The 26,606-nt window shown below is 37.3% G+C and overlaps 4 protein-coding genes and 1 pseudogene across 7 annotated transcripts; 2 read left to right on the top strand and 3 right to left on the bottom strand.

Moving 5' to 3' along the window:
* Positions 1-3,914: 3,914 nt before the first annotated feature.
* LOC119989856 lies at positions 3,915-10,157 on the top strand. Its single transcript, XM_038835595.1, has 7 exons — positions 3,915-4,360; positions 4,465-4,797; positions 7,254-7,348; positions 7,430-7,546; positions 7,676-8,485; positions 8,651-8,867; positions 9,013-10,157. Exons 2-7 carry the CDS (start codon positions 4,512-4,514, stop codon positions 9,735-9,737), a joined length of 2,250 nt encoding a protein of 749 aa, XP_038691523.1. The 5' UTR covers positions 3,915-4,360; positions 4,465-4,511; the 3' UTR covers positions 9,738-10,157.
* A 399-nt stretch (positions 10,158-10,556) lies between these two features.
* Positions 10,557-14,887, bottom strand: LOC119988204 (protein NAR1). Of its 4 annotated transcripts, none has more exons than XM_038833164.1 (11): positions 14,548-14,887; positions 14,115-14,182; positions 13,267-13,420; positions 12,948-13,134; positions 12,682-12,808; positions 12,333-12,492; positions 12,167-12,216; positions 11,903-12,074; positions 11,611-11,737; positions 11,374-11,465; positions 10,557-11,140 (listed from the first exon to the last, which is right to left on the bottom strand). In XM_038833164.1, the coding sequence occupies exons 1-11, from the start codon at positions 14,665-14,667 to the stop codon at positions 10,988-10,990; spliced, it is 1,410 nt and encodes a 469-aa protein (XP_038689092.1). In that variant the 5' UTR covers positions 14,668-14,887; the 3' UTR covers positions 10,557-10,987. The 4 variants fall into 4 exon arrangements, with proteins under 4 accessions (XP_038689092.1, XP_038689091.1, XP_038689093.1 ...); XM_038833163.1 differs by having other exon boundaries at positions 14,542-14,887; XM_038833165.1 differs by lacking the exon at positions 14,115-14,182 and having other exon boundaries at positions 14,542-14,678.
* Positions 14,888-16,616: 1,729 nt separating this feature from the next.
* Positions 16,617-17,188, top strand: LOC119987894 (annotated as a pseudogene).
* A 3,893-nt stretch (positions 17,189-21,081) lies between these two features.
* On the bottom strand, positions 21,082-23,922 carry LOC119988644 (CASP-like protein 2B1). The gene is made up of 3 exons (XM_038833759.1): positions 23,449-23,922; positions 23,222-23,354; positions 21,082-21,513 (listed from the first exon to the last, which is right to left on the bottom strand). The coding sequence occupies exons 1-3, from the start codon at positions 23,670-23,672 to the stop codon at positions 21,262-21,264; spliced, it is 609 nt and encodes a 202-aa protein (XP_038689687.1). The 5' UTR covers positions 23,673-23,922; the 3' UTR covers positions 21,082-21,261.
* Positions 23,923-25,506: 1,584 nt separating this feature from the next.
* On the bottom strand, positions 25,507-26,383 carry LOC119990042 (PLASMODESMATA CALLOSE-BINDING PROTEIN 5-like). The gene is made up of 3 exons (XM_038835860.1): positions 26,294-26,383; positions 25,884-26,135; positions 25,507-25,778 (listed from the first exon to the last, which is right to left on the bottom strand). The coding sequence occupies exons 1-3, from the start codon at positions 26,358-26,360 to the stop codon at positions 25,753-25,755; spliced, it is 345 nt and encodes a 114-aa protein (XP_038691788.1). The 5' UTR covers positions 26,361-26,383; the 3' UTR covers positions 25,507-25,752.
* Between the last annotated feature and the right edge of the window lie 223 nt (positions 26,384-26,606).

Genomic DNA, 26,606 nt, shown 5'->3' on the forward strand with positions numbered 1-26,606 from the left:
GAAAGTGAATTATCGGGCCTTCTTATAAGGACTCTATTATGACTCTATAAAAGGATAATAATTCGAATAATAAATGTCCAAATTATACCAGTCACCATAGATGAATTAAACTACACAACATGAGGCCCAAATATACACGGATTGCAATAAACCAACAAAATCCTGAAATCGCACAAGCTTTCATTAATTCCGGTCCAAATAGAGTCCAGAAACCTGCCCAAAAACAGCCCCAAATTGTCCAGAAAACAAACCACAAACTGCCAAAAAACTGCACAGAAATATGCTCAACACAGCCCTGAAATTAACCAGAAAACTGCACAAAAAACTGCACAAAAATATGCTCAATACAGCCCAGAAATTAACCAGAAAACTCCACAAAAAATTGCCCAATACAGCCCATAAATTAACCAGCAAACTACACAAAAACCTACCCAAAATAACATCAAAATCTGATATCAAAACTAAATATTGACATGGTAAGCATACAAAGATCCTAGCCAAGAAATCAAATCTAGATATTCTTTTCAACAAGGCAAAATAGATGCAAAGAATATTTACCTAGGAAGAACAACACTCAAAAGATGATAATGAGCTAAACCCTCATGTCCTCTTTTTTCCTCTTCTTTCTTTCTTTTTCCTCACTTTTTCTCTATCCTCCTACAGCTGCCTCCTCTCCTGTTTTTTCCACCAAAAGCCAAAACCCCTTTTTTCTTCTCTCTCACACCTCTTTTTCTCTCCTTTTGTTCTCTTGTTTTTTTTTTTTTACGGCTCTCCCCTTTTTTTCCCCTCTCAATTGTGTGTCCATAAGACTCCCTCTTCTTCCTTTTATATTATGAGACTAAAACCCTATTTTTCTCTTTTTATCAAAATACCCCCCTTAAACCTTATTTCTTATCTCTTTAGAAACCCTAAGAAAATAACCCTTTTTGTATTTTTCATTCCTTTTGCAAAACCCTAAAAAATTGTTACATTTTCCTTTTTAAGGTTTGATTTCCCAAAATCTTTTAATTTCCTTATTTTTTAGATAATTTCTAAGGTTTAGTTGAATTGAGCTTGGATTTGAATTTTTATGGGCTTATGGTCTAAAAACGGGCTTTTACATATTTGTAGGCCTGTGAGCCTAAGAAACGGGTTTTTGAGCATTTATTATTTTTATGTTCTTTTCCATTTTCTTTTTCACTATTTTTTACTATTACTATTCCACGTGACCCCGGTTGCGACAGTATTGTCGAAGACTGATACTAAATATATGGTTGTGACTGAAACCACTATGAAAGTCATTTGATTTGAGGGTTAAACATCTAAATTGGGTATTCATCAAGAAAGATCTTGAAACATTGTGACGGTTAGAGTGCAATCTACTTGATAAAGAATTAGGTTCACCAGGTTCATCTAGACATATTGACGTTAGTTTTCATTTTATCCGTGAAGTTTTGAATAAAAGTGACATTTGTGTAGTGAAATTTGATACTGCTGATAACCCTATAGTTATGTTGACTAAGGTGGTGATGGGCTAAAGTTCCCACCCTATTTGAACTTGATCCATTTGTAGCATACTTGAGCACCTTTGGGTGTATGACATTGTGGTGTCGGATTGGAGACAGCATATTTGGATATTGGTTGGAGTTGATTCATGTTTTATTGGCGTCACTTGTTTTGTTTTTCGTGTTCTCATTGAGGTGATGTTTGGAGCAATTTAGCTATTGACTCTTTTTTAAGGTAGAGATTTATGGGAAATTGGTTCAAAATTGATCCAAGATAATTCACTCGACCGACAAATATTGCACTCTAGTGAACATGTATGCTAAAGATACCTAAGAGCATGCACTTGAGCAAAAAAGTATTCGGCTCGAGCAAAAAGTTAAGTTTGTGAAACTCGAGAGTTGGAGCTTGAGTGAAATAATTTCCGCTCAAGTAAAAATTCACAAATGTGCTATTCATATTAGGGTTCAATAAAAACCCCTAGTTTTGTACTGTAGTTGTAGTGCATAAAAATTGATCACCACTTTGGCCGAACACTCATTAGTGTTACTAGGGACTGTTCGGCTGGTTGCTACTCCGCGATCCGATGGCCCTAACCTTGAAAACAAAGACGGTTAGTGAACCCGATGGCCATTGGATGACCGCGGACACTCCGACGCTCAAGTAAGTCTTCAAGATTATCAGCAGCCTAAGTAATCACAAAGTAAATATTAAAATTTAACTTGAGGTCTTGCTTTTCTTTATATAGTGCAAGAGTTTAATGCTTGTCCAACTCATTTGGAGTAATTGTAGGGATTCCATTAGATCAGTTACTTGATTTAGTGGTAGATTAATCTCAAAAATTGTGGGCTCATTATTAATGACTGAGTCAAACAATTGGAATGACCAATAGGCTTACGCCACATGTCCATCTTGGAATATTCCCCACAATAGGGGTTGCAAGTCAAATACGGTTTGATAGAGTTTTGGGAGGAGATTCTTGAAATAGACTTTATCTACTATTTGTAATATTCTCCAATACAATGAATCTGAATCTCTACTGCCCCGTGGACGTAGGATATTGTCGAATCGAATAAATTTCTAATGTGCTTTATTATTTTTGCTTTGTTTTTTATCGTTATTTGATTTTGTTATTATTATCATTGTGTGCTTTGTTTGTGAGTGATTTTAGCACAACAAACTATAGTGTAGATAGCACTAGTACTCACTGTGAGTGCATAGTCTCACGTTCTCCAAGAACTCTTCCACCAATAGCCCTTCAGGGAAATAGCCATGGCCTTTTGGTTATCAATCGCCATAAATAGCAATAAAAATCCTACGAAAACAACTCCAAACACAACAAACCTTGAATACATGTTTGATGAAACCTGGGCAAAAATGCTCTTCAAGTGTTTATGGCATCTAGGTTTGAGTACCTCTAAGCATCTGGTTCTTTTGAAGTTGGAGGGTATCTCTAAGCATCTAGTTCCTTTGAAGTTGGAGTGCGCAAAAGAAATGGAAGCAAGTATTGTCTGTTGCAGAGAGCATCGTCTAGTTTTGATAGGGATAAGAATTGGAGAATTTGGAACTGGGTTAGTGAGATTGGAAAATCTTGGGAAATTAAGATTGGATCTCAATGTAAAATGCCCATTCTTGTTGATTGCTTCTAATTGAACTCAAAGCCTCACACCATTACTGTTTTGTTGTAGTAAGTTCTGAAAGCATGAATTGTGTGTGTGGCTCCTTTTATTCTATGCACAGCATATGCGCAACCTCTTCTTGTAACTCAAAGAAACTTAACATGTAGAGTGTGAGATCAATTCACAATGGAAGACACCAGAGCCACTAGTAAAAATGATGAAGATTGTGTGTATTACCCTAATGACTAGGGTCCGAATCCCTCCTCCCTGTTTCAAAAAAAATTCACTATGGAAGCTACAAAGTTTCTAAACCAAATATTTTAAGCTCCCATTAACGGAAGATATGGATGAGAGTAACTAAGGAAAGAAGTTTAATGTATTGATTTTTACAAATACTTATGATTATATGAATCAATCATCATTAACGCAAAAATCCTATCATTCCCTTGATAACCCAAATTACTTGTTTATGTTATATTGACCTATTTACATTCATTATACACCCAAAAAAAAAAAAACTAATTTGTAAAGAGGAGTCCTAATTCTCTTGACCACATCCACATGTTGAGGGAGGGTTTACATTACAATAGCAATTAAGTAATGGAAGACCCAAAATTCCTTTATTCACACAGACCATACCCAAATGAGGAATATATGCATATACATATCTGGCCATGGGATGTATGCCACGTGTTTGATCACCACAAGAAAAATCCAAAGTAATCACATGGAAGCGAAGCACAATAACAACAAAATTCAGTCTCCGCATATATATATATATGTAAATTCCGTTTTCACCCCTTCCTCTTTCTACCCCACCGGCTGACATGGTCTGCTTGGTCGTCAAAACCCTGTAACCCCTCTCCACAAATCTCTTCCTGCGTAGTTTATAGTGTGTTTTTGGGTCGTACTGCTAGCAATAAAGCCAAAGACAAATTTGTCTCTCAAGAACCCTTGACCAAATTACTGCTTTCAATCTTATTTTCCAAGTTTTGACAGATTTTGGGTCGCCTATCTGTTTGCCTTGGTGGGGTCTCCTTGATCAGTTTGTTTTATTTTTATTTTTTTATTACAAATGGCGTTTGTGGTCCTCCTTTCATCCCCTGACCTTGAGTTCTCATCGTCATTCTTAAGCTAGAGTTGCCCCTTACTGGTTATTAGGCTTCAAAAACCCTAATTGATCTCTCTTGTTAAGCGGGTTTGTTTGATACGGACGCCTTTTGATGTCTGTGATAATAAAGATTCTCCGTAAAGCCAAGGTCAGTTTTCCTCTGCTGAGTCTCGTTCTTTTGATCTTATTGAAGAAAATTTTTATACTGGTTCAACCTACTTGGAAGTTGATTGTCAAAGACATTGTTCTCAGGTGATGTGGTAAAGGGGGGTTTTTGAACTCCACTAAGGCTCTTCTAAATGGCTACAAATAATCCTATTTTTGTAGCTTGGGAGGAGCACATTATAAGCCACGAGCGTGGAAACCGCGTGGTTCACTTTTACTTGAAAGATGTACAAGGGAAATTAGTCCTTGCAGTTGTTGGAACTGAGAGGAGTATAAGGCACATGTTCTATGTAGTTTCGGATGACTTGGTGCAGGCATTTGGGTCCCAGAGATTCATCAATGCATCCACAAAATGGCGAGCTAGGCGAGATGTTGTAGACTGGTTGTCATCCTTGGTCTCGAGGCATCAGCCTCCATTAAGTAAGTAATGCATCATGGATTGTGCTTTTATGTCTGGAATATATATGGACATGGTTCACAAATGGTAGTTATTAGTGGGGAATATATTTGAAGATTATGCCTAAATTTACTGTTGGCACTGCCTTAATATTGGATTATTGGGTAGGTTTCAATATCTCAGCTGACTAGCAATCAAGTTCTTAGGCTTAGGATTGTGCAGGATGTATGCAATCCTTACCCCCACATAATAATAAGGTGTGAAGGGCAGCTATTTTCTCATGTAAGCAGAAATAATAATAGGTTTCGGTTGTTAAAATCATGTTACAAGTGGTTAGATTATTTTTTTTGTTTACATCGAAAGATTATGTTCTACATTTGTGTTATCTAAATTGAGACTTTTAGATTTATTTTGGACTTTGGATTGTAGACTTTTATGGAGAATGAGGAATACAATTGCATTAATTGCGAATGAATAATCCCGTCGATTATTGAATGCGACCCCTTATAAAGGTCACGATAAACATTTGTTCCTGAAATTTCATAAAAGATATTTTTGATGTGGAAGAATATTATTATTATTATGATTTGAGACACTAGATTTAGGACTACAAACTGAATGTCACTCTCTCTTGGCAAAGTCTCGTAAAAGAGTTTTTTGAATTTCTGATGCGGAAGAATATTATGTTTGTTCATGTTCATTTTCTTGATTTAATGTCTGCCAAGCAAGTATGTAATGCATTAATACTAGTGAAACAGCATATCCATTATATTTGAAACTGGCTTTCTGACCTTTTGTACACGTTAGGCCTTGTACTCATCAATAAATGTCTGTCCCATTTACTTTTGGGAAGCAATTAGAGAGTGTCTTGCGAGATTCTCTGTCTCTATTATCCAAGTTAACCAAGCTGATGCATCCACTTAAGTGGAATTTCAAAGACTAGCTTTACTTTGTTTATGAATCTTTTAAGACTTTTTTCTATATTCCATTTCAACCACCCAAATTGAATTTAAAATCTTTATTTTAATTGATTGTTCAATAGGGATGGGGATTTCAACTCATACCCTAAGAGCAAGGTCGTGAGAAGCTTGACCACTTGAAAATCTCGGGCAGACTATGGCTTGGTATTTATGTGTCTACTGAGTATGTTTGTATATTTATTAAATTACTGGAAACAGCCTCTCCATATATTATGTGGGGGTAAGGTATGCGTACATCTTGCATGTCCTCAACCACGCCCACTGTAGGAGCCTTGTGCACATGTGTTGTTTACCTTTTACAGGCGAACACGTAGCCCAATGGTAGAGTTGTAGGAGTGCAACTTAGAGGTCACAGGTTCAATTCCTAAAACGACCTCTCCACATATTATGTGGGGTAAGTTGTGCGTACATCTGTCTGTCCCCAACCCCGTCTACTACAGGAGAATTGTGCAAGGGAGTTATTTACCTTTTTTATGCATTGAGTAGCATGATTGATTGAACTTGAACCATCTGTTTCAAATACTTACTGTAAGTAGGATCAATTATAAGAAAAACAAGAAGCTAGTTTCCTATTATGGTTAGATTCATTCGGAGCCCAATTAATTGCCCATATTCCTCAATACGGAGAGCTTGTCTTTTGATTGCTCGACGTGTGATAATGTTTTTACAAGCTCTTTGATCAACCTGTACTTTTATTGCATTACACATCTTTCTTCTTTGTTCTCACCTACCAGAGGGAGGAAGTGAGAGTGAATCTGAGGTGGATTGGCGGCTGCAAGTTTCTTAACAAGATCTTTGTGCTATCGTGATGGAATTACTTACCTTGTCTAACCTCAAGATTGGTCATTTATCAATTTCTCATTTTGAATGCTGTGTGCCAATACTACTGCGTTTTAAATTTTGTGTATGCTTCTTATAAATCCAAATTGTCAATTATAAATTTTTGAATGAATGCGTATGTTGGCTCTTGGATTTTCTTTTCTTTTCATTTCCTTTTTTCATCTTCTTAAGTTCTGAATCCCTAAATCTTAAATTGATGGCTGATTTCTTTTCCCTGATTTGGAAAAAAAAACAATGGGAATGTCAGCATTTGAATGATGTTATTTCATTCACATATTCTTGTAAACAATTTTGTGAATCCTTCCCCTATATATATGCATGGAGTTCGTTGTCTACAAATTTACAGTCATGTCAGATCCACCATATACGTCACAATGTTGCCCCTTGCAAGTGATAGTTGTGGTTTGATCCCGCTATACTTGACAGTTGTCATTGTCTCTATTTTTGTTAGCTTTGATACTAAACCTTAATGAACTACTCATTATGGTGTCCAGATTGCATTAATACATGTTCTACTTGTTGCATTTTTCTGATTAGCATGTTTATAGTTATGTTAACTAGGAATGACCTAATGTATACTTAATTTTTTTTTGAAATGATGCTCCTCATTCACCACGAGAGTGGAATTTTTCTGGGCAATGCTAATTTAGCTGTTACAGATATGCAGATGGATGACTCAATAGGGGAGTTAAGATCTCTTGAAGAATTAACTACTGAATTCGGCGCATATCAAAACTCTATGCCAGATCAGATGGTATACATATGCTGTCCCACCATTGTTTCTATATTTATGATATCCTTCAGGACTAGATCTGAAGCTTTGTCACAACTCTAGGTTTTGAGGAAACTGAAAGTCCAAAATTCTGAGATTGAGTGGTCTGGTGTGGCTTGGATCTGTGCAAAACAGCTTAAGCACTACCCAGCATTTCAGAGGAATGGAACTACCATAAATGTAAGCATCAACATGCTGGCTACTATTTTTATGTATAATGCAAGCTTGTTCTTCTTTAGCTCTGTTAGATATTAGATTTTGCTATTTCCCCACTTGCTTTTTGATGATTTTTTTTCATCTGATGTCTAGGTTCACTCCTTTGTATATATCATGGCTGAAGAACAAGGACATTATGTTGGATACTTAGAGGATATGTATGAAGATAAGAAGGGGCATAAGAAGGTGAAAGTGCGGTGGTTTCACCACAATCAGGAAGTTAAGGGCATAATTTCTCAGCTGAATCCACACCCTCGAGAAGTTCTCATCACTCCTCATGTCCAAGTGATCAGCGCAGAGTGTGTTGATGGTCTGGCAACAGTCTTGACTCCTAGTCATTATGAGAAATGCGTTGTTCCAGACACTTCACCTTGTGGAGTCCATATGTGCTTTAGGCAGTTGAAGAACAACAAGGTTAAGACCTTCTCTCTTGCTAAATTGCGGGGATACTCAAATCAGGCAATCCTCTCTTCTGTAGATGCTTCAGTTGCTTCCAAGCCTATAGTCAAGGAACATAATTCCAATGAGGAACTCATGGAAGAATTGGCCCATGACAATCCTGTCAGGATGAGTGCTAAGAGAATTAAAAGTTGCAACAGACAAGTGAAACTTAGAAGTGGCTGCATAAATAATTCGCTATCTGGGAACCAGATAATGAAAGGTGAACCGGCGTACCCGAAGTTGACATTAAAAATTTCAAGGAAAACAATGGGGACTAGGTTAGTTATTCCCAAGTCACAATGCCTTTCGTCTTTCAAAGTAGGGGAGAAGATAGAACTGCTCTGCCAAGATAGTGGCATTCGAGGCTGCTGGTTTAGGTGTAATGTGTTGCAGGTATCTATGAAGCGTTTGAAAGTTCAATATGACGATGTGAAGGATGCTGGGACATCAGGCAGTCTGGAGGTATGTATGCAAATGTTCTTGCAAAATATTTGCTTTGAGTATGACCTAACCCCAGGTTTTGCCTCTTTTATTATCATTCAAGCAGTTGGTGCTTAGGCTTACGGCATTCCCTCATCCATCTAGCATCTGGAAAATTAATTTTTGTTGTTTTCTTATATGGTACAGGAATGGGTCCCTGCATCTAGGGAGGCTGCTCCTGATAAACTAGGCATGAGATGCCCTGGCCGTCTGAGGATTCGGCCACAGTCTCCTAAGGACTCTTCGAACTGTGTTTTTGAGATTGGAGCAGCTGTAGATGCATGGTGGAATGATGGATGGTGGGAAGGTGTTGTAACTAGAACTGACATCTACAAGAATGATAACCTGCAAATTTACCTACCTGGTATGCTCCAATATGTAATTCCTTTGCTCTATTCTATATGTTCCGGAATATTGTATGCAACTTGCTGGAATCTATGAACATGTGGTTATCATTATTAATTGTTAAGACAGATAATGTAAATCTCTCTGTATCTCATTCTCTTCAGGCGAGAACAAGTTCCTACCCATTCAGAGGAAGCATCTTAGGACTTCCAGGGACTGGGTTGGTGACAGATGGGTTGATATAAAGGCAAAGCCAGATATAATCTCGCATTTATCTTCTAATAATAGCAATAGCACAAAACTGCCAATGCTCTCAGCTAAAACAAAGGCATCTGGGTATGGTGGTGCTGCATCTGGGGAGTGCGGATTAATCAGAACTTCCAAACTTGAAGCTGTTGAAGATGACAAACTGGAGCTGCTTGGTTCCACTGCATCTGGGGGTTGCAAAGTTATCAGAACTTTCAAACTCGAAGCTGTAGAAGAAGATAAACTGGAACTGCTTGGTTCCACTGCATCTGGAGAGTGCGAAGTAATCCGAACTTCCGAACTTGAAGCTGTTGAAGAAGACAAACTGGAGCTGCATGGTTTTGCTGCATCTGTTGGGTGCGAAGTTATCAGAACTTCCAAACATGAAGCTATTGAAGAAGATAAACCAGAACTGCTTGGTTCCCCTGCATCTAATGACTTGGAGAATGTGAAGGAAGTCAATATGCAAGAGCTGGCTCATGATAATTTAAAAAGCATGGTTGGAGCTGATGCTTGTCCAGATAACAAGGATGATGAAAATGATGGTTATCAAGGGAGGAAAGAAAAGGAAGATGAGAATGCTAGCAACAATGCTGAACAGGTTTTGGTGAGTGCACTTGAACTCGGCAATTTAAAGAACTGAAGTTGGGGAAGGCAGGTATTAGTGGCCTCGCCTGAGATTATACAGTTAGAAAGAGTAAGAGGGGAATCAGGTGAGGTTTTTTTTTTTTTTTGGTTAACCGTAAAATTTAAGGCAGTTCCATATGATCTTCTTTTTTTTGTATATAAGATATAGGAATTGGCATAGGAGTATGCAAAAAGGATAATTTTGAAGCTTCTTAACTGCAGAAGACTTGGTAGGATATATAGCAAGGTTTAAGCTTTAGTGGGTTTAAATCAATTTGAAACGATTAGCTTTATTTCAGTCGGATGGTGACTGGGTTCACTCCCACAACTGGGAGTTATTTTGTGTGGAACTGTCTTTTGGAAAGCTTAGCCTTTGTGTTTTACAGTATATAGCTGTTTAATGGGAAGGTTATAATCTATAAAGCTTATTTCTATATGGTGAATGGTTTTTCTCTCTATTTTCCGGTCCACATTATGTTCACATCTACAACTTGAAAATCAGAAAAACTAGAAACTGAATAGTGTCGAGCATTGAGCTCCGGAGAGTGCAGACTTAAAATAAGGATCACTTTTTGATTGAGTTCCGGAGAGTGCAAACCTAAAATGAGGATCACTTTTTGTGAGTGTTGACTATTAAGAAGTGAAATGATAAATGAGACCATTGTTTTCGGTCCCACTTGTTAACATAAATTCTCTAATCCGCTCTTGTCACCCGTAGAGGGATTGTAACAAGTGTTAATTGAGTCCAGCTTCCTAAGTTCAAAGATTTATCCAATAATACAAAGAAAGCCAATGTGCAAGCACTTGATTTTAAGGTTTCCTTACGAAACGTATATAAGAAATGATGCACATGTCAAGTGATCAATATTACCTGTCAAAAATCCGTTCAAAATTGTACACCGCCATACTTGTGCCGTAACGTTGTTATACTATTACAAGGATGAATAGGAATTGAACAAAAAAAAATGGCATTTACAAGTAATGGTGGATTTATTTGGAGTTGCTGTTACACCCACCAAACCAAGGAACTGATTCTTTGTTCTATCTAACGAGGTCCTAATTAATATCAAGGACTATCTACACAAACTCGAAAACGCAAAATAGTAAAACACTTCGTATACCCTATCAAAATTGGTTCTTTCTCTGAACGAATCCCACCACAAGTACACGATGGATACACGGCGATGTGATGATAAGATCCATATAAAATGCCCTCTTTCAAAATGAAGTTCTAATGTCTCGCGGCAGTTGGCATCATAAGAGTATTCACCAGTTATGCAACTGAGAAGTAATGCTTTTAACAATAGGATGGTACTCTGTATGCATGTACTTTTTGGCTTTCTCTGATCCAGGATGCTCAAGCCACTCATCATATAAGCCTTTGACAATGGGATTCTTCGAAGGATCAGCTGCCAAAACCTACAAATTGTCACAGAATAAACCATTACAAATATTCAATGCCAGCAGAAGATTAAAAAAATTGGAAGAAATTCCAGGATATCTCATCTACGCAGGCAAACCACCTCCAACCTCCAAATTTCCGAGGCATTTCAAGCAAGTTCATAGCATCCACATAAATATGCTAAATTTGAAAAAAAAAAAAAAAAAGAGTTACTGCAAGTGTAACTTTATAGTTCGAGATAGACACATACATTTTCCATATAAATAGTTTCTAATGCCTGAATCAGATCTTTTGGAGTCTGCCCAGGCTTCGGCTTGATTTGACCCCCACCATTTAAGCAGCCTGACCAATTAAAACACACAATTATCGCCAGCTTCATAACTGCACTGTATGACATGCAAAATGTACATACATGGAGTGTCATGGACTAGTCGCTATTATGAAAATGGACTTTCTATGGTGTAAAAATGAAGAAGGAAATTAGAACCTGATGGGCATGCCATAACCTCCACGAAATGATATTCACACTTCTGCATTTTAATCTTCCTGACAATGTTCTGCAGGTTCCGGAAGCCATAACACATTGCAAATCTTAACATAGTTCTCTCCTCCACCTAAATTGAGGACGTGGCATAATAAGTTACAATAAGCAACAGAAACAACATGCATAAGATCAAAGAGCAGTGCCTCCTATGATAAAAATTTCTTATTTATGTTATAAGAATTAACATTGACTACCTAGAACATCTACGACTAGAAATGGTAATAAAAGAACTTACCTCTAAAGAGACCTCTTGAAAATCTGAATTTCTTATAATTTTGAAGTTTAAAGGGCCCTTGATATCCATCCCAAAGAGTACTTTAGCAGCATAACGGAAAATAGTCTCCGCATAGCCTCCAGAGCTTCCAGAGACCCCATATAGATGTCCTTCCTCAGTTACATTTGTCAACCTAAATAAAATCACAATAGTTCGTTGCAATGTAATCATTGAATATATAATCAAAACGAACAAGTAGCATTTGAAAAATAATGTTTTTCTTACATTCTGTCAACAGAAGACTCTTCTACTGCCTTAAAATCCACTGTTTTTAGCTGCATAAATTAATCCAAGAAAGGATTAGCAAACCAATTTATCTATTGACAACATTCAAGACAAGAAACGAGGGAAATGTTTCAAAGAATTCATTAGCGGCAATGCAGTGTACCACCTGTATCAAATCTAAAATTTCTCCAGATGTCAATACTGAATCTACCTCCACAACCCTAAGACCTCCATGAGATTCCACTTCAGTAACAAAATCATCCCTAGAAGCCTCGAGCTTCTTATCATAACAGGGCATCACAGTTACATGGTAAATCTCGTCTGGCCTATTAGATGAAGAATTCAGCAATCATATCATTAAAGCACACATAAATACAAAACAGAGTTGAATTTTCAATCATGCTTTTAAAACCCTATTACATATCAAGATGCTCACATGTGAGAAAGGGTTTAAGAAATAAAAATAATGACACTGGGAATCACAATAAAATAACTATATCCTGAGAATAATTTACCTGAGCTGCAATTTTTTGCATATATGATGCTTAATGGTAGCTCCCATAGTTTGCTGAGGGCTTTTTACAGAAGATATATAAGGGAGAATATAGGAACCAAGTTGTTTTTCAGCATAACATATCCACCCTTCAATCAGAGAGACACATTGATATGAATTAAAATTATTTATGAATGAACATGTCATCTAAAATACCAAATCTGCATTATGAATTTCACTGTTCTAGAAGTGAGTTTCCAGCAATCTAGTGCACGCCTACACAAATACCTGGACATGCTGATGCAAGCATGGGCAGAGATGATTTACTTCTATCATCATCAACTACTTGACTTTGCTGGTATCGGTTTATGAACTCATTACAAGCTTCGATAAGTGATATATCTCTACTACAACTTGTATCAAAGACGGCCTTTACTCCCAGGGACTTTAGGAATGTCGTTAGCTTCTTAAACACCTACAACATTGACAGGGACTTTTGCACTTAGAATAATACAAACATGCACAAAAAGAACAAATATAAAACGTTAGGAAAGGCCAGTAAACAGGTAACAAGAGAGATAGATGGTTAGCAATGCTATAGTTTCACCTGAAGTGGAGAGATGCCAAAATATGCCGCAAGAGAGGCTCTGGATTGCGGAGAAAGCGAGACGATTACAGCCTTTCCATTGTTAAGATTTGAAAGGAACTCATCCAAACTCTGCCTCTCAAGCATAACTGTCTCTGCGGATGTTATGCATCCACTGCATGGACACAGAAAATTTCAAATTAGAAGTCTTTATTGTGAAAGCAAATTAAAAAACATTCCTGCCCAAATTTGATGTAGAACTGATCAACATTTTTAGAATATGCTTGAAGACAACCGAAACACAGATCACTTCTCCTGTTTATGTATTTGATTTCAAGAAATCTCTACGAGGAATATGCTTGAAGGCAACTGAAACACAGATCACTTCTCCTGTTTGTGTATTTGATTTCAAGAAATCTCAAAGAGGCTACTAATCACTATATGCCAATCAGGATGTTTGGTAAAATGAGAACCTACTCATTAAATTTTTCATGAAGCAAGGCAGAGATACTGGATTAAAGTATGCCGAGAGGTTGCAAGCCCAATACTACCCGGTGGAAAGCCAACTCACTCATTCATAAAGATACGAAAATCCTTTATGCCATCTAAATGCTAAAAGTAATGATTACCACCAAAAGAATGGCAATTATAACAACAGTGAATTCCCAGCCTTCCAGTGAAATAAGGTTAATAAGGTACAAATGCGGAACATGCAACCACACTGACTACTAGCCCAAGAAACAAACAGTAATTGCCTTACAAAATCTTTCATACCTAACAAAATCTTTCATATAAACATTTTGTTCTTAAAACTCTTCGCAACTGATTGAAAGATTAAGTGGGAGAGAAGCAGAGAGAGTTTAATTTACCTGCATGCTAAGCAGTCCTTCAGTGAAATTTTAACAGGGTCGGTTTGCTGTTTGTTAACAGTTGAAACCTTCACAACAAAGATAATGAAAAGCATGCCCAAATTTACAATGATGAATTGATAAGCAAGAGGAATATGAGAATAACTTCAAAACACAAAAACGCCCACGAATTCACGCCTACAAACCCAAACTCCAAAAAACTAACCCAATTTACTACCGAATGCACCAAACATCACAAGAAGCAATAACAATAGGGGGCAATGTTTAACAAACAATTATAAGTATAAGATATGAGCAAAACCTATAAAAACCCGTTATTCATATCGTCTCCACATGAAAGAGGCCCCAAATTTAGAGCAAAAAAACCGATAATTCAAAATTCCCAGCATAATATGTCACCCAAATAAGAAACTGATAAAAAATATACCTCGACCTTATCAGGCTTCTTTGAGGTTGTTTTGAGTCCCTTGAGAGAAACGACGCATGCCTGTGAGGGCGCTATGAAATCGCTGAGATCCCCAATCCGTAGCGTTGGCGAGAATTTCTCAGACATCTCCAAGAACCCAGCAAAAATGAATAAACAAAAACTGTATCTTTCTATCACCGATACAACAAACAAAGTAAAGTCTCGATTTTTCTATAAAATCAGGGCTTTTATCAATATAATTGAACAAATGGAATTAATTATTAGGGTTTTTCGAGCTTTGAAAACTTGAAAGGGAGAGAAAAAGCGGTGTGGCTTTTGTCGGAAGCAGAGGAGGGGGTGCGGGGTGGGTGTCTGTTGATAATTGATTCTGTGCGGTACGGTGCACTATTTTATATTGGTCCTTTTGGGAGTACCTACCATGTATTTTGCAATGTTTTAAAAATCGGATTTTACTGGCAAACCCCTAAACCCGGTTAAACCGGTCAGCCGATTCAATTTAATTAATTAATTAAAAAAATTCGAGAAGTCATAATAAATTTTAAAAAATACCTGTAAATTATTAGAAAAATTAAAAATACTATAAATTAAAAATCCATCCAAATAAACTAATAAACACAATATTATCAATCTCAAATTAACAAATATCCTAATAAAAAAGTGCAACATAACCATTTAAATTTTAAAGTCTAAGTCCAACATAACCATTTCCAAATTAACAAATTAAAGTTCATAAAATTCAAACAAACTAACAAGTAACAAGAATAAAGTCATAAACACTTTACAAATTATAATTGATATTCAAAGTTCGTGAAATCAAGGTCATCTTCTCGACGTACTCATATATCATCATCATCACCAACACCAACACCACTACTACCAAAACCACCACCAAGTGTTTTTGACCCTTCTCCGTTGATACGAGACGAGTTCCAAAACTCTCACGTAAGTGAGTTGCAGTTTTTTGGCATGTTAATAAAAATATTGTCAAGAATTAAGGGTAAAATTAGATATTTTTCTTTGATATCAATTAATTTTTGATAAATTTTTTTGTAAAAATAATAAAATTGATTAAGAGCAAACTTTTAAAAAATGACGTATTTTGACATTGAAAATGTGGTCAACCGCGTTGCTCCAGGAAGTCTCTACAAGCTGCAGCTTTAGTTTCAAACTCACCGCAGTGCGGTGATACCATAATGCATCGTTCGGCTAAACACTTTTTTATCCGAATATTAATACATGCATATGTATAGCGGTCGATTCGGGCATAACCATTTGTGTTTTTATGAAAAATGAAAACCGATCGAAATTAAAAAAACTTACTTAAAAAAATAATTTATTAAATAGCCAAAATCTTTGAACTCTCCCTTCCATGGTCAATTACCCAAGACATGGAAGTTCTAGTTTACAAAAAAAATTTAAACCAGATAAATATCAGTTCAGTTCAAGCATTGCTACAAGGATCAATCAATTATCTGGCCTTAATAGGCCCCATCAATATTGAAAATGCAACCAAAAGCATTATAAATCCCAAAATTGAAAAACCCAAGTCGAAAAACTGAATCAAAATCCCAAATAAAAAATCTCAAATCTGAATAAAAAAACTCAATATGCACAAAAAGTTAACACACAATCGGGGAGGCTGCAGGCAGAAGAAGGGTTCTCCCTGTCTCTTGCAGCTAGGAGCAATCTGTATGTTTCGATGTTAGGTTTTGATTTTTTACCTTTTGATTTTAGTTTGGAAAATTTTATCTACACACCACAAAAACACTATTTTTACATCACTTTTTAATTTTTGATAGTTTAGATAAATATCTTTATATATAATGACGTATTAATCCTTAAACTAAATAATTTTTAGATATTTAATTAGAGATTACTAAATTTAGACCTATTTTTTTGAGATCTCACTCACTCTACTTTTTCAAGCAATCTGGTTGCTGCAGCAGTATCAAATCACTCTCTCCATTGATTCCGTCTCCCACCTCTTTTAGAAAGATAAGAGGCTAAACAACTATGTTTTCTATAACTAACTTTGCACATTTCACCTAACTACGTCTTCTCCTCAACCATGATAAAACCCCCCTCCTTTCTATCTTCCTCCTCCTAGCTGGCGTAACCGCCCACAAAAGCCCCATTTCACGGTCGTGGCCGTCGCCATCTACGAGTTCAACGTCACCTCCCCTCCCTTGATCTCCACCTCCATGCAGTTCACCCTTGTCATAAGAAACCCCAACAAAAGAGTTTCCATATACTATGATAAGCTCACATCCTATGTTTCTTACAAAAACCAGATGATTATTTACACCACCAGTTGTTCTCCCTCCCCTGTTTCACAAAAAGAAAAGCACGGTGGCGCTTTCCCCTGTGATGGGTGGGCCAGGGGTGCCTGTATCTTCTGACGTGTTGAATGGGTTTACAATGGATGAGGCTTATGGGTTTGTGGGTTGGAGAGTTTTGATTCTGGGGAAGCTAAGATGGAAAGCTGGGGATATAGAGACTGGGAGGTATGTCAAGTGTAAGGTTATGCTGTGAAGCTTTTAATTTTATTAAATCAATGTAGTTTTTTTTATTAAATTGATGGATTGAAGCAACAATCATGTCAAGTGTAAGGAATGCCCACGAATCACAAAAGTGGTGAGGGAGGAGAATATTGATTGTGGTTAATTTGTGTGTAAACTTAACAAACTCATTCCTAATATTGTAGGAAACAAGGGTATTTTCGTATATTCATCAAAATTTTGTGTGTAAACTTAGAATTTTTTGAAACTTATAATGTTTAAAAAGTGATGTAAAGACTACCAAAAATTTTGACATATTGTAGGACCTGATGTTGTTTCGTTGGTTTCCTATTTTTTCCAATTGGCTCTATGCCCTATGGTATAAATCATGCCAATATAGTGCTTATTCCTAAGGTGAAGGAGCGAAGAAAAATCACTGAATTTCGGCCTATAAGTTTATGCAATGTCAGTTACAAGATCATTGCGAAAGTGCTGGCAAATCATTTGAAAAAGCTGCTCCCCATTATAGTGTCTGAAAATTAGAGTGCCCTTGTCCCTAGAAGACTAATATTTGATAATGTTTTGGTGGCTTTTGAAATTATGCATCAGATGAGATCCCGTGTTTCTGGACATCAACGCCACATGGCTTTCAAACTCGATATGAGTAAGGTGTATGACAGGGTGGAGTGGTCGTTCTTGGAGGCCTTAATGTCTAAAATGGGGTTTCATCAGTGGTGGGTGCAGTTGATTATGGGGTGTATTACTATAGTCTCTTATTCTGTGGTTATCAATGGCTCTCCTTCAGATCCTTTTGGTCCAACCAGGGGGTTGCGACAGGGGGACCCCTTGTCCCCATATTTGTTCCTTTTATGTGCTGAAAGTTTATCAACCCTTATTCAGCAGGATTGTGCAGCTGATCTTATTCATGGGTTTTGTGTGGCAAGGAATAGTCCTCAGGTTTCTCACTTGTTCTTTGCCGATGATAGCATTATTTTTTGTAAGGCCAACTGAGAGGAGTGTTAAAGGGTGGTTGATATTTTACACACCTATGAACTGGCATCGTGCCAACTGGTGAATGTTGATAAATCTAGCATCTGTTTCACTCCTAACACTCCGCAGGATATCAAAAATGTTATTTTTCAGTGTCTGCAGGTTCATAATGATGCTCTTTTAGGTAAATATTTGGGTCTCCCTTCTTTGATTTGCCGTTCAAAGCGGTAGGTTTTTGGAGAGTCGAAATCTCGAATTCTCTCAAAGCCTAAGGGATGGAAGGAGAAGTTATTATCCCAGGGTGGTAAGGAGATTTTAATTAAGGCTATGGCACATGCCATTCCAACTAACACTATGTCATGTTTCAAGCTTCTGCGATCAATTTGCAAAGAGGTATCTAACATGATGGCCAAGTTCTGGTGGGGGAGAGAGCCCGAAAAGCGTGGTATTCATTGGATGAGTTGGGATCGCATTTGTATGTCAAAGGCAGATTTTCTGTAAAATCAGCTTATCATATGGATTATGCTTTTAAATATGATACCAGTTCCTGTGGGAGTACATCTTCGAGTCAGCCTAGCTTTCCCTGGAGTCGATTATGGCATTTAAAGCTTCCCTCAAAGATCAAGCATTTTATTTGGAGGGCTGGGCGGGGGGTGCTCCCTTGTTTTGGGATCTTGAAGACTAAACATGTGACTCCGGATGGCTCTTGCTATTTTTGTGCCTTTGATTTTGAGTATGTTTCTCATGCTCTCATTACGTGCCCATGGGCAAGAGAGGTCTGGCGACTTGCTCTACCAGACACGCTTGAGAAGGTTGATCAATGGGTGTGCTTTGATGATTGGCTACACTGGGTGCTCTCTTGTTGTAACAATGAGGATGCTTGTCTTTTTATATGCTGCGCATGGGCTATTTGGACTTCTAGGAACAATTTTATTCATAGGGAAATTAGACGAGATGTGGTTGGGACGGTTCTCTTTGCTAAAAATTACATATCAAAATTTTCCAGCGCCCAAGTCCTCCCTATATCCAGTTTTGCTGCCAATCTGAGTCCTCATATATGTAGACCACCAACTTGTACAGATTATAAACTAAATGTTGATGGTGCGGTGTTTCAGGCGGAGGGGGCTGTTGGAGTGGGTGCTGTGTTGAGGGATAAAGATGGTCAAGTGATGCTGGCGTTCTCTGAGTTCATACAAGCTACCTTCGAACCTATTATGGCTGAGGTTCTGGCAATCTTAAAGGGCTTACAAATTTGTGAGGAGTGTGGTTTTCGTAATATTGAAGTGGAGACTGACTCGTCCATCTTGGTTGCTGCCTTAAATTCAAATGAATACCATATGGCCTCATTTGGTCACTTCCAAGAATCTATTAGAGAGGTGGCGGCCTCGTTAGGCCTGGTGAGTTATCACTATGCCTCAGAGTTTGGCTTGAAGAACGTCCTAGTTTTCTGGTTTCAATTATAAATGACGACTCTGTATCATCTAATGTCAATTTTTCTTCTTGAATGAGATGGCTTCTTTCTGATAAAAAAAAAAGTGGTGTAAACATAATAGATTAATGGTGTGTAAATAAAATTTCTCTTTTAGTTTTTATGTTTGTTGGGCTTTAGAATGGGTTGGGTTCTTATTGAGCTTAAAGGCATGTCATTATTCACACCTCATTTATATTTTATTCAAGGGAAATTTTATCTACACACCACATAAATACTATCTTTACACCATTTTTTGAACATGATAAATTTACACCAAAAAATTATAAATCTACACACAAAATTATAGTGAAAAAACAACTATACCCTTGATTTGTAAAATATTATAATTTTATTATTAAATTTACACATACATTCTCTCTCTAAACCCATATTCAACCCCACTCACTCCTCTCGACGCGGTGGTGTTGATCTGGAAGATACGGAGGCCACGGCTGGAGTAACGTCTTGCTTGCCGTTGATCAAACCCCCCCTTGACGAAGCCAACGGCCTCTCGGCCTCCAAATCCTGGAAGCTCATTATTCTTCAATGCAGGAAAGTTGCAGTGTTTGGGTACGACGGATGACAATTAAATCTGTGACGAATTAGGGCTCAAAGAATGTAGAAGAGGGGAGAGATATACCATCAGAAGAGGGAGAGAGATCGTTATGGTGTCGTTGTTGTTTTGGTATAAGCAAGTGTTTCTTAATTTTAAATTCTATGTGCCTTAATTTTAAATTCATGTGTTTGAGAGAAAAAGCGTTATCCCACCACCTTGTCTTCCGAGAAAGCAGAGAAGAAAAATAGAGGAAATGGGGACCACAATCGGTCAAGAACTTGGGCAAATTTTTTCTTAAATTATAAGATTTTCCCAGCAAACAAACAGGAAAATCGGAAGATATGGAAAAGTAGAGGCGTATAAGGGTGTTGAAGAAAGACGAGTACATATGGACATGCTATGGGATACTGTATCTAGGAGCTAGGAGGGGAGATTATGAGAGGAGGATGATGATGGAGTTCTAGGTTTGAGGAAGGATTGTCGTTTGTGTTGACGCCGTACGTGAGAGCGGAGAGGTAAGAGAGGGAGAGATGAGAGAATAAAGTTTTAGAGAAAAAGATGAGAGAGTAATTGTTTTTTTTATTTATTTTAAATTTGTTTGTGTTAAATTTGTTTAAGGGCTAATATGTCATTGTATATAAGGATATTTATATAAATTATAAAAAATTAACAAGTGATGTAAAGATAATGTTTATATGATGTGTAGATAAAATTTCCCTTTATTCAAATGAAATCAATGTCATATATTAGTTGACACATCAACCATTTTTAATGTCAAAATGCTATAAGGGCTAACGGAGCTCAACATGCAAAGTAAATGAACTTGGTCCTGGATTGACCCATCATATATGCTGGAGCTGGACTGTCAAAGATGGCCCATGGTATTCGTTTTCGATCCAGACTGTGATCAAGCTAAATTCATTCACTTGCACTGCTGCACAACACCACATGTTCAAGCTTATAACAGCAAGAAAGTTTGATTCCTTGGCTCTGCTTCAAACTGTATTCTTTTCTGTGTTCTTGAATTTGATTCTAGTTAAGAAACTGGATTAATAAGCATGATAAAAAATAAATATTACTGCAGAAGATACGTACCCTTGCCTTATTACAAAACTAGTGTAACACGTACAATCGTTTTCATATGTAACATAACATGCCCCCTCGAGTGCAGAACATCGTGGATGGATACGGCAGTTGATCGGATCCTACCACCTCGTAACATTCTTATTCTTGCTGCCGCTGTACAAGCGGAAGAGACTGAAAGCTGAGATGCAAGACAGGACTACCATGCTAAGGCTGGCTAAGAATGCACTTGCTAATCCCTCCCCAACTTGGTTGCAGAACTTCCCATACATGTTGCATATCTTCATCCATTGTAATTCTGGTTGCCCAAACTTTGCAAACATGGATGACTGTACAGCAGCTGCAATTGCAGCCACAGTCAAGTATGCCATCACCTGCAATACCAAGTTCACGTGGATCGATGCATTACACACTTCAGATATCAACCAAATTCAACTCTGGAAATAAGGCATAGACATGGTCAATCACAACTGCAACTTCCTGCAGATCGATATGACAACATTTTTATCGAGTTATTCGGGATATGAGAACCATAATATTTCTGGATTGCTCACAACTAATAGGATGGTATTGACGTTCAACAAAGGCTTCCGTATTTACTAAATTGATATTTAAACTACCAAATAATGTCCCTAATATTGGTGTCTGCACTCTGCAGTCCCAACCCCTCGAAGACCCATCAATTCATATGCTTCATTTTCTTGTGGGAGATTTCCCATATGTGGATTCATATATATATATATATATAAGTAGCTAGCATACACAACTGCTTACGCATAAGCTTTTGGTCATCAGGCTGACCGTGTTAGGCAAGAGCAAATCTGCAATCTCGTCCCAGGGCACTAGATTTAGACATAAAGAATACTTCCTATTTTTTGCGCATGCAAACAACCATGTTGAACCAAAGACAAAATTTTGACTACCATAAACACCTTAAGCTTAAAAAAGCAAGTTCCCTTCCAAGAATTTTAACAGGCGCAGTGGTAACAAGTCTAACTGAACTAATGCATTGCACTAAACTAACAAATGAATATAGGTCACAATATTCCTTCTTCATTGGCATAAAGCAAAAATTTTCATTTTCTGATATAGCAACAACAGTTGTATTGTTCAAATAGCCAGGAGATCCTGTCTCCTGCCTTTGACAATGTCATGTAAAATGGGGTCCTTTCCTCCATAGTCAATCCTAACATATTAATTGGGTTATGGACACAGATTCTCCCAGGACAGGTACATTAATGAAGGCCAATGACAAATGTTATGAATTCTTATTACAAACTAAAATCCTAACATATTAATTGGGTTATGGACACAGATTCTCCCAGGACACATACATTAATGAAGGCCAATAACAAATGCTATGAATTCTTATTACAAACTAAAAGCTACTATCCACTTTGTTCCTGGTTTGGGGGAACATAAACCAAGCTATTTGTGTCTAAGTTCGATAATCAAAGGTAAAATCAAGATTACATTATATTCTCACAAAGTTCCCCAGAAAATTCACCAATGATATTGTTTTCTGTAAGTGAAACTTACTCACTCATCAGAGACCATTCTCCACACAGAATCCATGCAATGCATTTTGGATTTTTGGGCAAGGAAAGGACGAAGGTCCCACATCATGAAATTATGGTTTGAACTTCAAAGTTTCAACACCCAAGTTCCTATTGTAGCATTAATTCACAGTACTATTCTTTAACACACAATACCAACTACCCTATGAGATCACTTAATGGCAACATTAAATGTAGCCAATGAACCAAGGACAGTGAACAGTACCTCATGTTTGATAAGTCAAATCATTCGATATAATCCAAAATATTCTCTCATTGCGATTGTCCAACCAAACCTAGTGAATGTCTTATTAGGTTGGTATTTATGACTAGTCACCTAATTATCAAGCATCCGATATGATAACGAAGAACAGTGAAACTGGTTCTTAATCAATCTTCTGATGATCAAATAAAAACTATGAGTCTATGACATTGGTTCATTACTCTTGGATGTCCTAATTGGAAGTTAACTATCCAGTAACAGGGAAAGTGCTCAAAGAGAACAAATAGCTCATAGACCCAATACCTGATCCCCGGAGAAGATGACCCAAGCTAAGGGCTTGCTAAACAGAACACTGCCTTTAACCATAACAACAACACAACGAACTGCGTGAACCAAAGAATAGGCTGCAGCTATCCCGTTGGCTATAACCACAAATCTGCATCAAGTGAGAATGTGAGATTGAAATTCATGATTATCGGGGAGAAGATGTTGAAAAAAAATCCCCATAAAGAGCCAGTTGAAGAGCATACACAAGAGCCTTCATGTCTACGAATCTGGCCTTCTTCTCAATTGAGAAGATTACTTTAACTTGGGTGTCTGAACCTATGAGCACGGCAGCAACAAGTGCAAGACCACATATCAAACACCTTAAGACCAACTCCGCAAGCCTCACCCTCCTATCCATCACCTTCATATTGGACCCATGGTAGACTGCTACATTTCCAGGACTAACACCAACGTTCAAATAACTCATCTTTCCCCCTAAAGACACACCACCCACAAAATCCGAAGTAGGGATTTGCCCAAGAGAGATGAGCTCACCAACCTCACTCACTAAGATCACACTGCACTGAATTGACACAAGTGTCTCCCGCTTAAATAGAGACGACCAAAACCATTTTTTATTTGTTTTGTTCTCTAGTGGGATCTGGGATGTAACATTTTCTTCAGATTTCCTAAAATTTTGTGGATGAGGATTTGATGGGAGAAGACCCAGAGTAACCCATTGTGAAAGGGCATTTAATGGGGGTCTATTCTCACACTTAGGACTACATTTAGCTAATTAACTATTCAAGGGCGGGTTAATATCATTTTTCCACATTAAAAGATAGTCGGTGTTTCAATTTACACATTATTGTTTAAAATGTTTCAATTTGATCACCAATGATAAAATTGTTTCAACTTGATCTTTCGGGTAGATTTTCTCACTTTGGGGGCAGTCAAACTGCACAAGTGGCACGTTGACTGTCCAAATATTGATTGCCACATGTGCATTTTGACCGCCCCAAAGTGGAAAAATCTACTCGAGAAACAATTTTATCAATGGATGACCAAATTAAAACATTTAAAACAACGGTGTGTAAATTGAAACACTGACTATCTTTCGATGTGTAAAAGTGGTATTATCCCATTCAAGGGCTTGAGTGCACAGACAATAATACGTGGTGTGGAGAAAAAGGGTTTTAAACTTAAATGAGCTATTTTTCTTGGAAGATCCAACAGTTACTTGTCCCAAGAATGGTCAGATAAGCGGGAGGGGGAGTCTTTTTAACTCCTCATCGCCATTGAATGAGATGGTGGTTGGAATTAATTAGCATGACCCATATCTCTTTCCCGGCGATACTAGAAAGAACAAATGAATTACTTGATTATAGGAGATGTCCCTGTTTGAAAGCACAGAGCCATACAAAAATGATTAAAGTTGTCATCTTTTGATTTGGGTTTCTTCTGTGGTAGGCCATTCTCTAATCTCTAGAGGTAGGTAAGTTTGAGTTCACATCTAATCATGATACTGACGAGATGATGGTGTGGTAAACTAGAAAAATTAGATTCATTTGTGCTGAGCCAATCCATCTACCACTATCCATTATCAACTACTTTGTTCCACTACCATATCAAACAAAAGAGATTAAGAGAGAAAGGGGAAAAAAAAAAGACTACTTGATTCCACTAACATAAGCAACTGCTTAAGGTCTATTCAACATTATGCATAGTTTGCATCTTCAGAGAGGTTAGTGCTTTCGTTTGCTCATTCTCTTTCTGATTTCTTCTTCCAATAATAACATTTAAGTTGGGTTAAAAAACATAAGTTCGTTCCTCTTCCTCCCTCCCTCCTTTCTCTCTCTCTCTCTCTCTCTCTCTCTCTCTCTCTCTCTCACATCTTGTGCCCAAATCCTGATCTTTACATCCTAATTTTAAAGTCTTTTTTTTTTTTCCCAATTGTATCATTGTCTAGCATATGGCAATTTTATCCCAAACTTCAAGGGAGAAAGGGTGGGGAGTACTGTGTATAAGGATATGAAGAAGACAAGAAGAAATTTGCTGCAGGTCACATTGAGAATTGCCCATCCTTGGCGGATCATAGGAGATATCTGAGCCTTCGACATTCAAAATGTCATCAATGTGAAAGCGATGAAACTCTCCCATCCTCTATAAATGTCTACAATATGAAATCATTTATTTTCCATGCCAGGAATCCCACAACATGATTGGCTAATCATTATATGTTGGTACACAAAACACTGCAAAATGTAATGCCAGGTTATTAATAATATGCACAGTCGAAGTAATAATTCTTGGTCAAAAACTGTAACACATTAAGTTACTGTTATTAATTTAACAAGAAGAAACACTCATGATTTGTCCTTCAAAGTTAAGAAAATGAACCGATTGCCTTTTACTATAAAACTGAGATAATGTTACTCAAAACCATAAATGAAATTGCAAAGCATAGATCTGTATTGTTTCATACATCTTGAAACAATATTACTCAAATCCTCCTCCCAAAATATCTGTAGTTATCTTCAGTTCTTTTGTTGTGTTGTTCAGGAAAGTTAATCAAATTTACATGGGCCATGACCTGCAAAGTGCAATCAAATGTTAAAAATGAGCAAAGGAATGAAGACATAAGCCAATTGTTGTTAGCAGTTCAGTCCATATTTTTTAATTGCATTGATTATCTTACTTGGATCAAGATCAGTAATCATGGCAGCAGAATTAAAGTAGCAAGTGGCTCCTCTTTTCTTGAACTTTTGATAGTAACTGTTGAAAGCATAAGAGGCATGTTCCTTCACAGTGTTTGGAAAGTAGCAAGGTTTGTTCACCTGTATTTTCCTACAATCTGCTCCACCTTTTCCACAAGCCCAATCAAGGGCCTTTTGTAATTCTTCATCTGGGGTTTGCTTATCAGCTATGCACCATTCTTGAAACTGCCCATCTATAATCAACAAAAAAAAGTAGGATTAATTTCAATAGAACTGTTCTAATTGCTCAGTAGAAAATAATTGACTAGTTCATTAAATTAACGTCAATAAGGTATAGAGCGAGCGGAATAGTTAAGACACATTTGTATGCTTCCATGGTCGATGATATTACCTGACTTCTGAGGAATTGAAGTAATGAAGAGCAAAGCTATCGTAATCCTCAGCGAAGGAGACAACATTGTGCCACAGACAGAAGCCACTATACCTGAAAATGGATACTGATATCACCATATATATATTAGCAGTTTGCTCTATTTCTATTGCTGAAGAGACGAGGAGGACATGAAAGATGTCTTCATCCTTTAAAAAAGTTAGATTCCAATCTACATTCATTCCTTAAATCTTACGACAACAGTTGAAAGTCTATCTAGAAGGCATCAGACAGTAAACTTCTTTCCAATTCTGGAACCATATAACATTCAATT

Source organism: Tripterygium wilfordii, chromosome 21, assembly GCF_013401445.1.
Source record: "Tripterygium wilfordii isolate XIE 37 chromosome 21, ASM1340144v1, whole genome shotgun sequence".
Taxonomy (NCBI): domain Eukaryota; kingdom Viridiplantae; phylum Streptophyta; class Magnoliopsida; order Celastrales; family Celastraceae; genus Tripterygium; species Tripterygium wilfordii.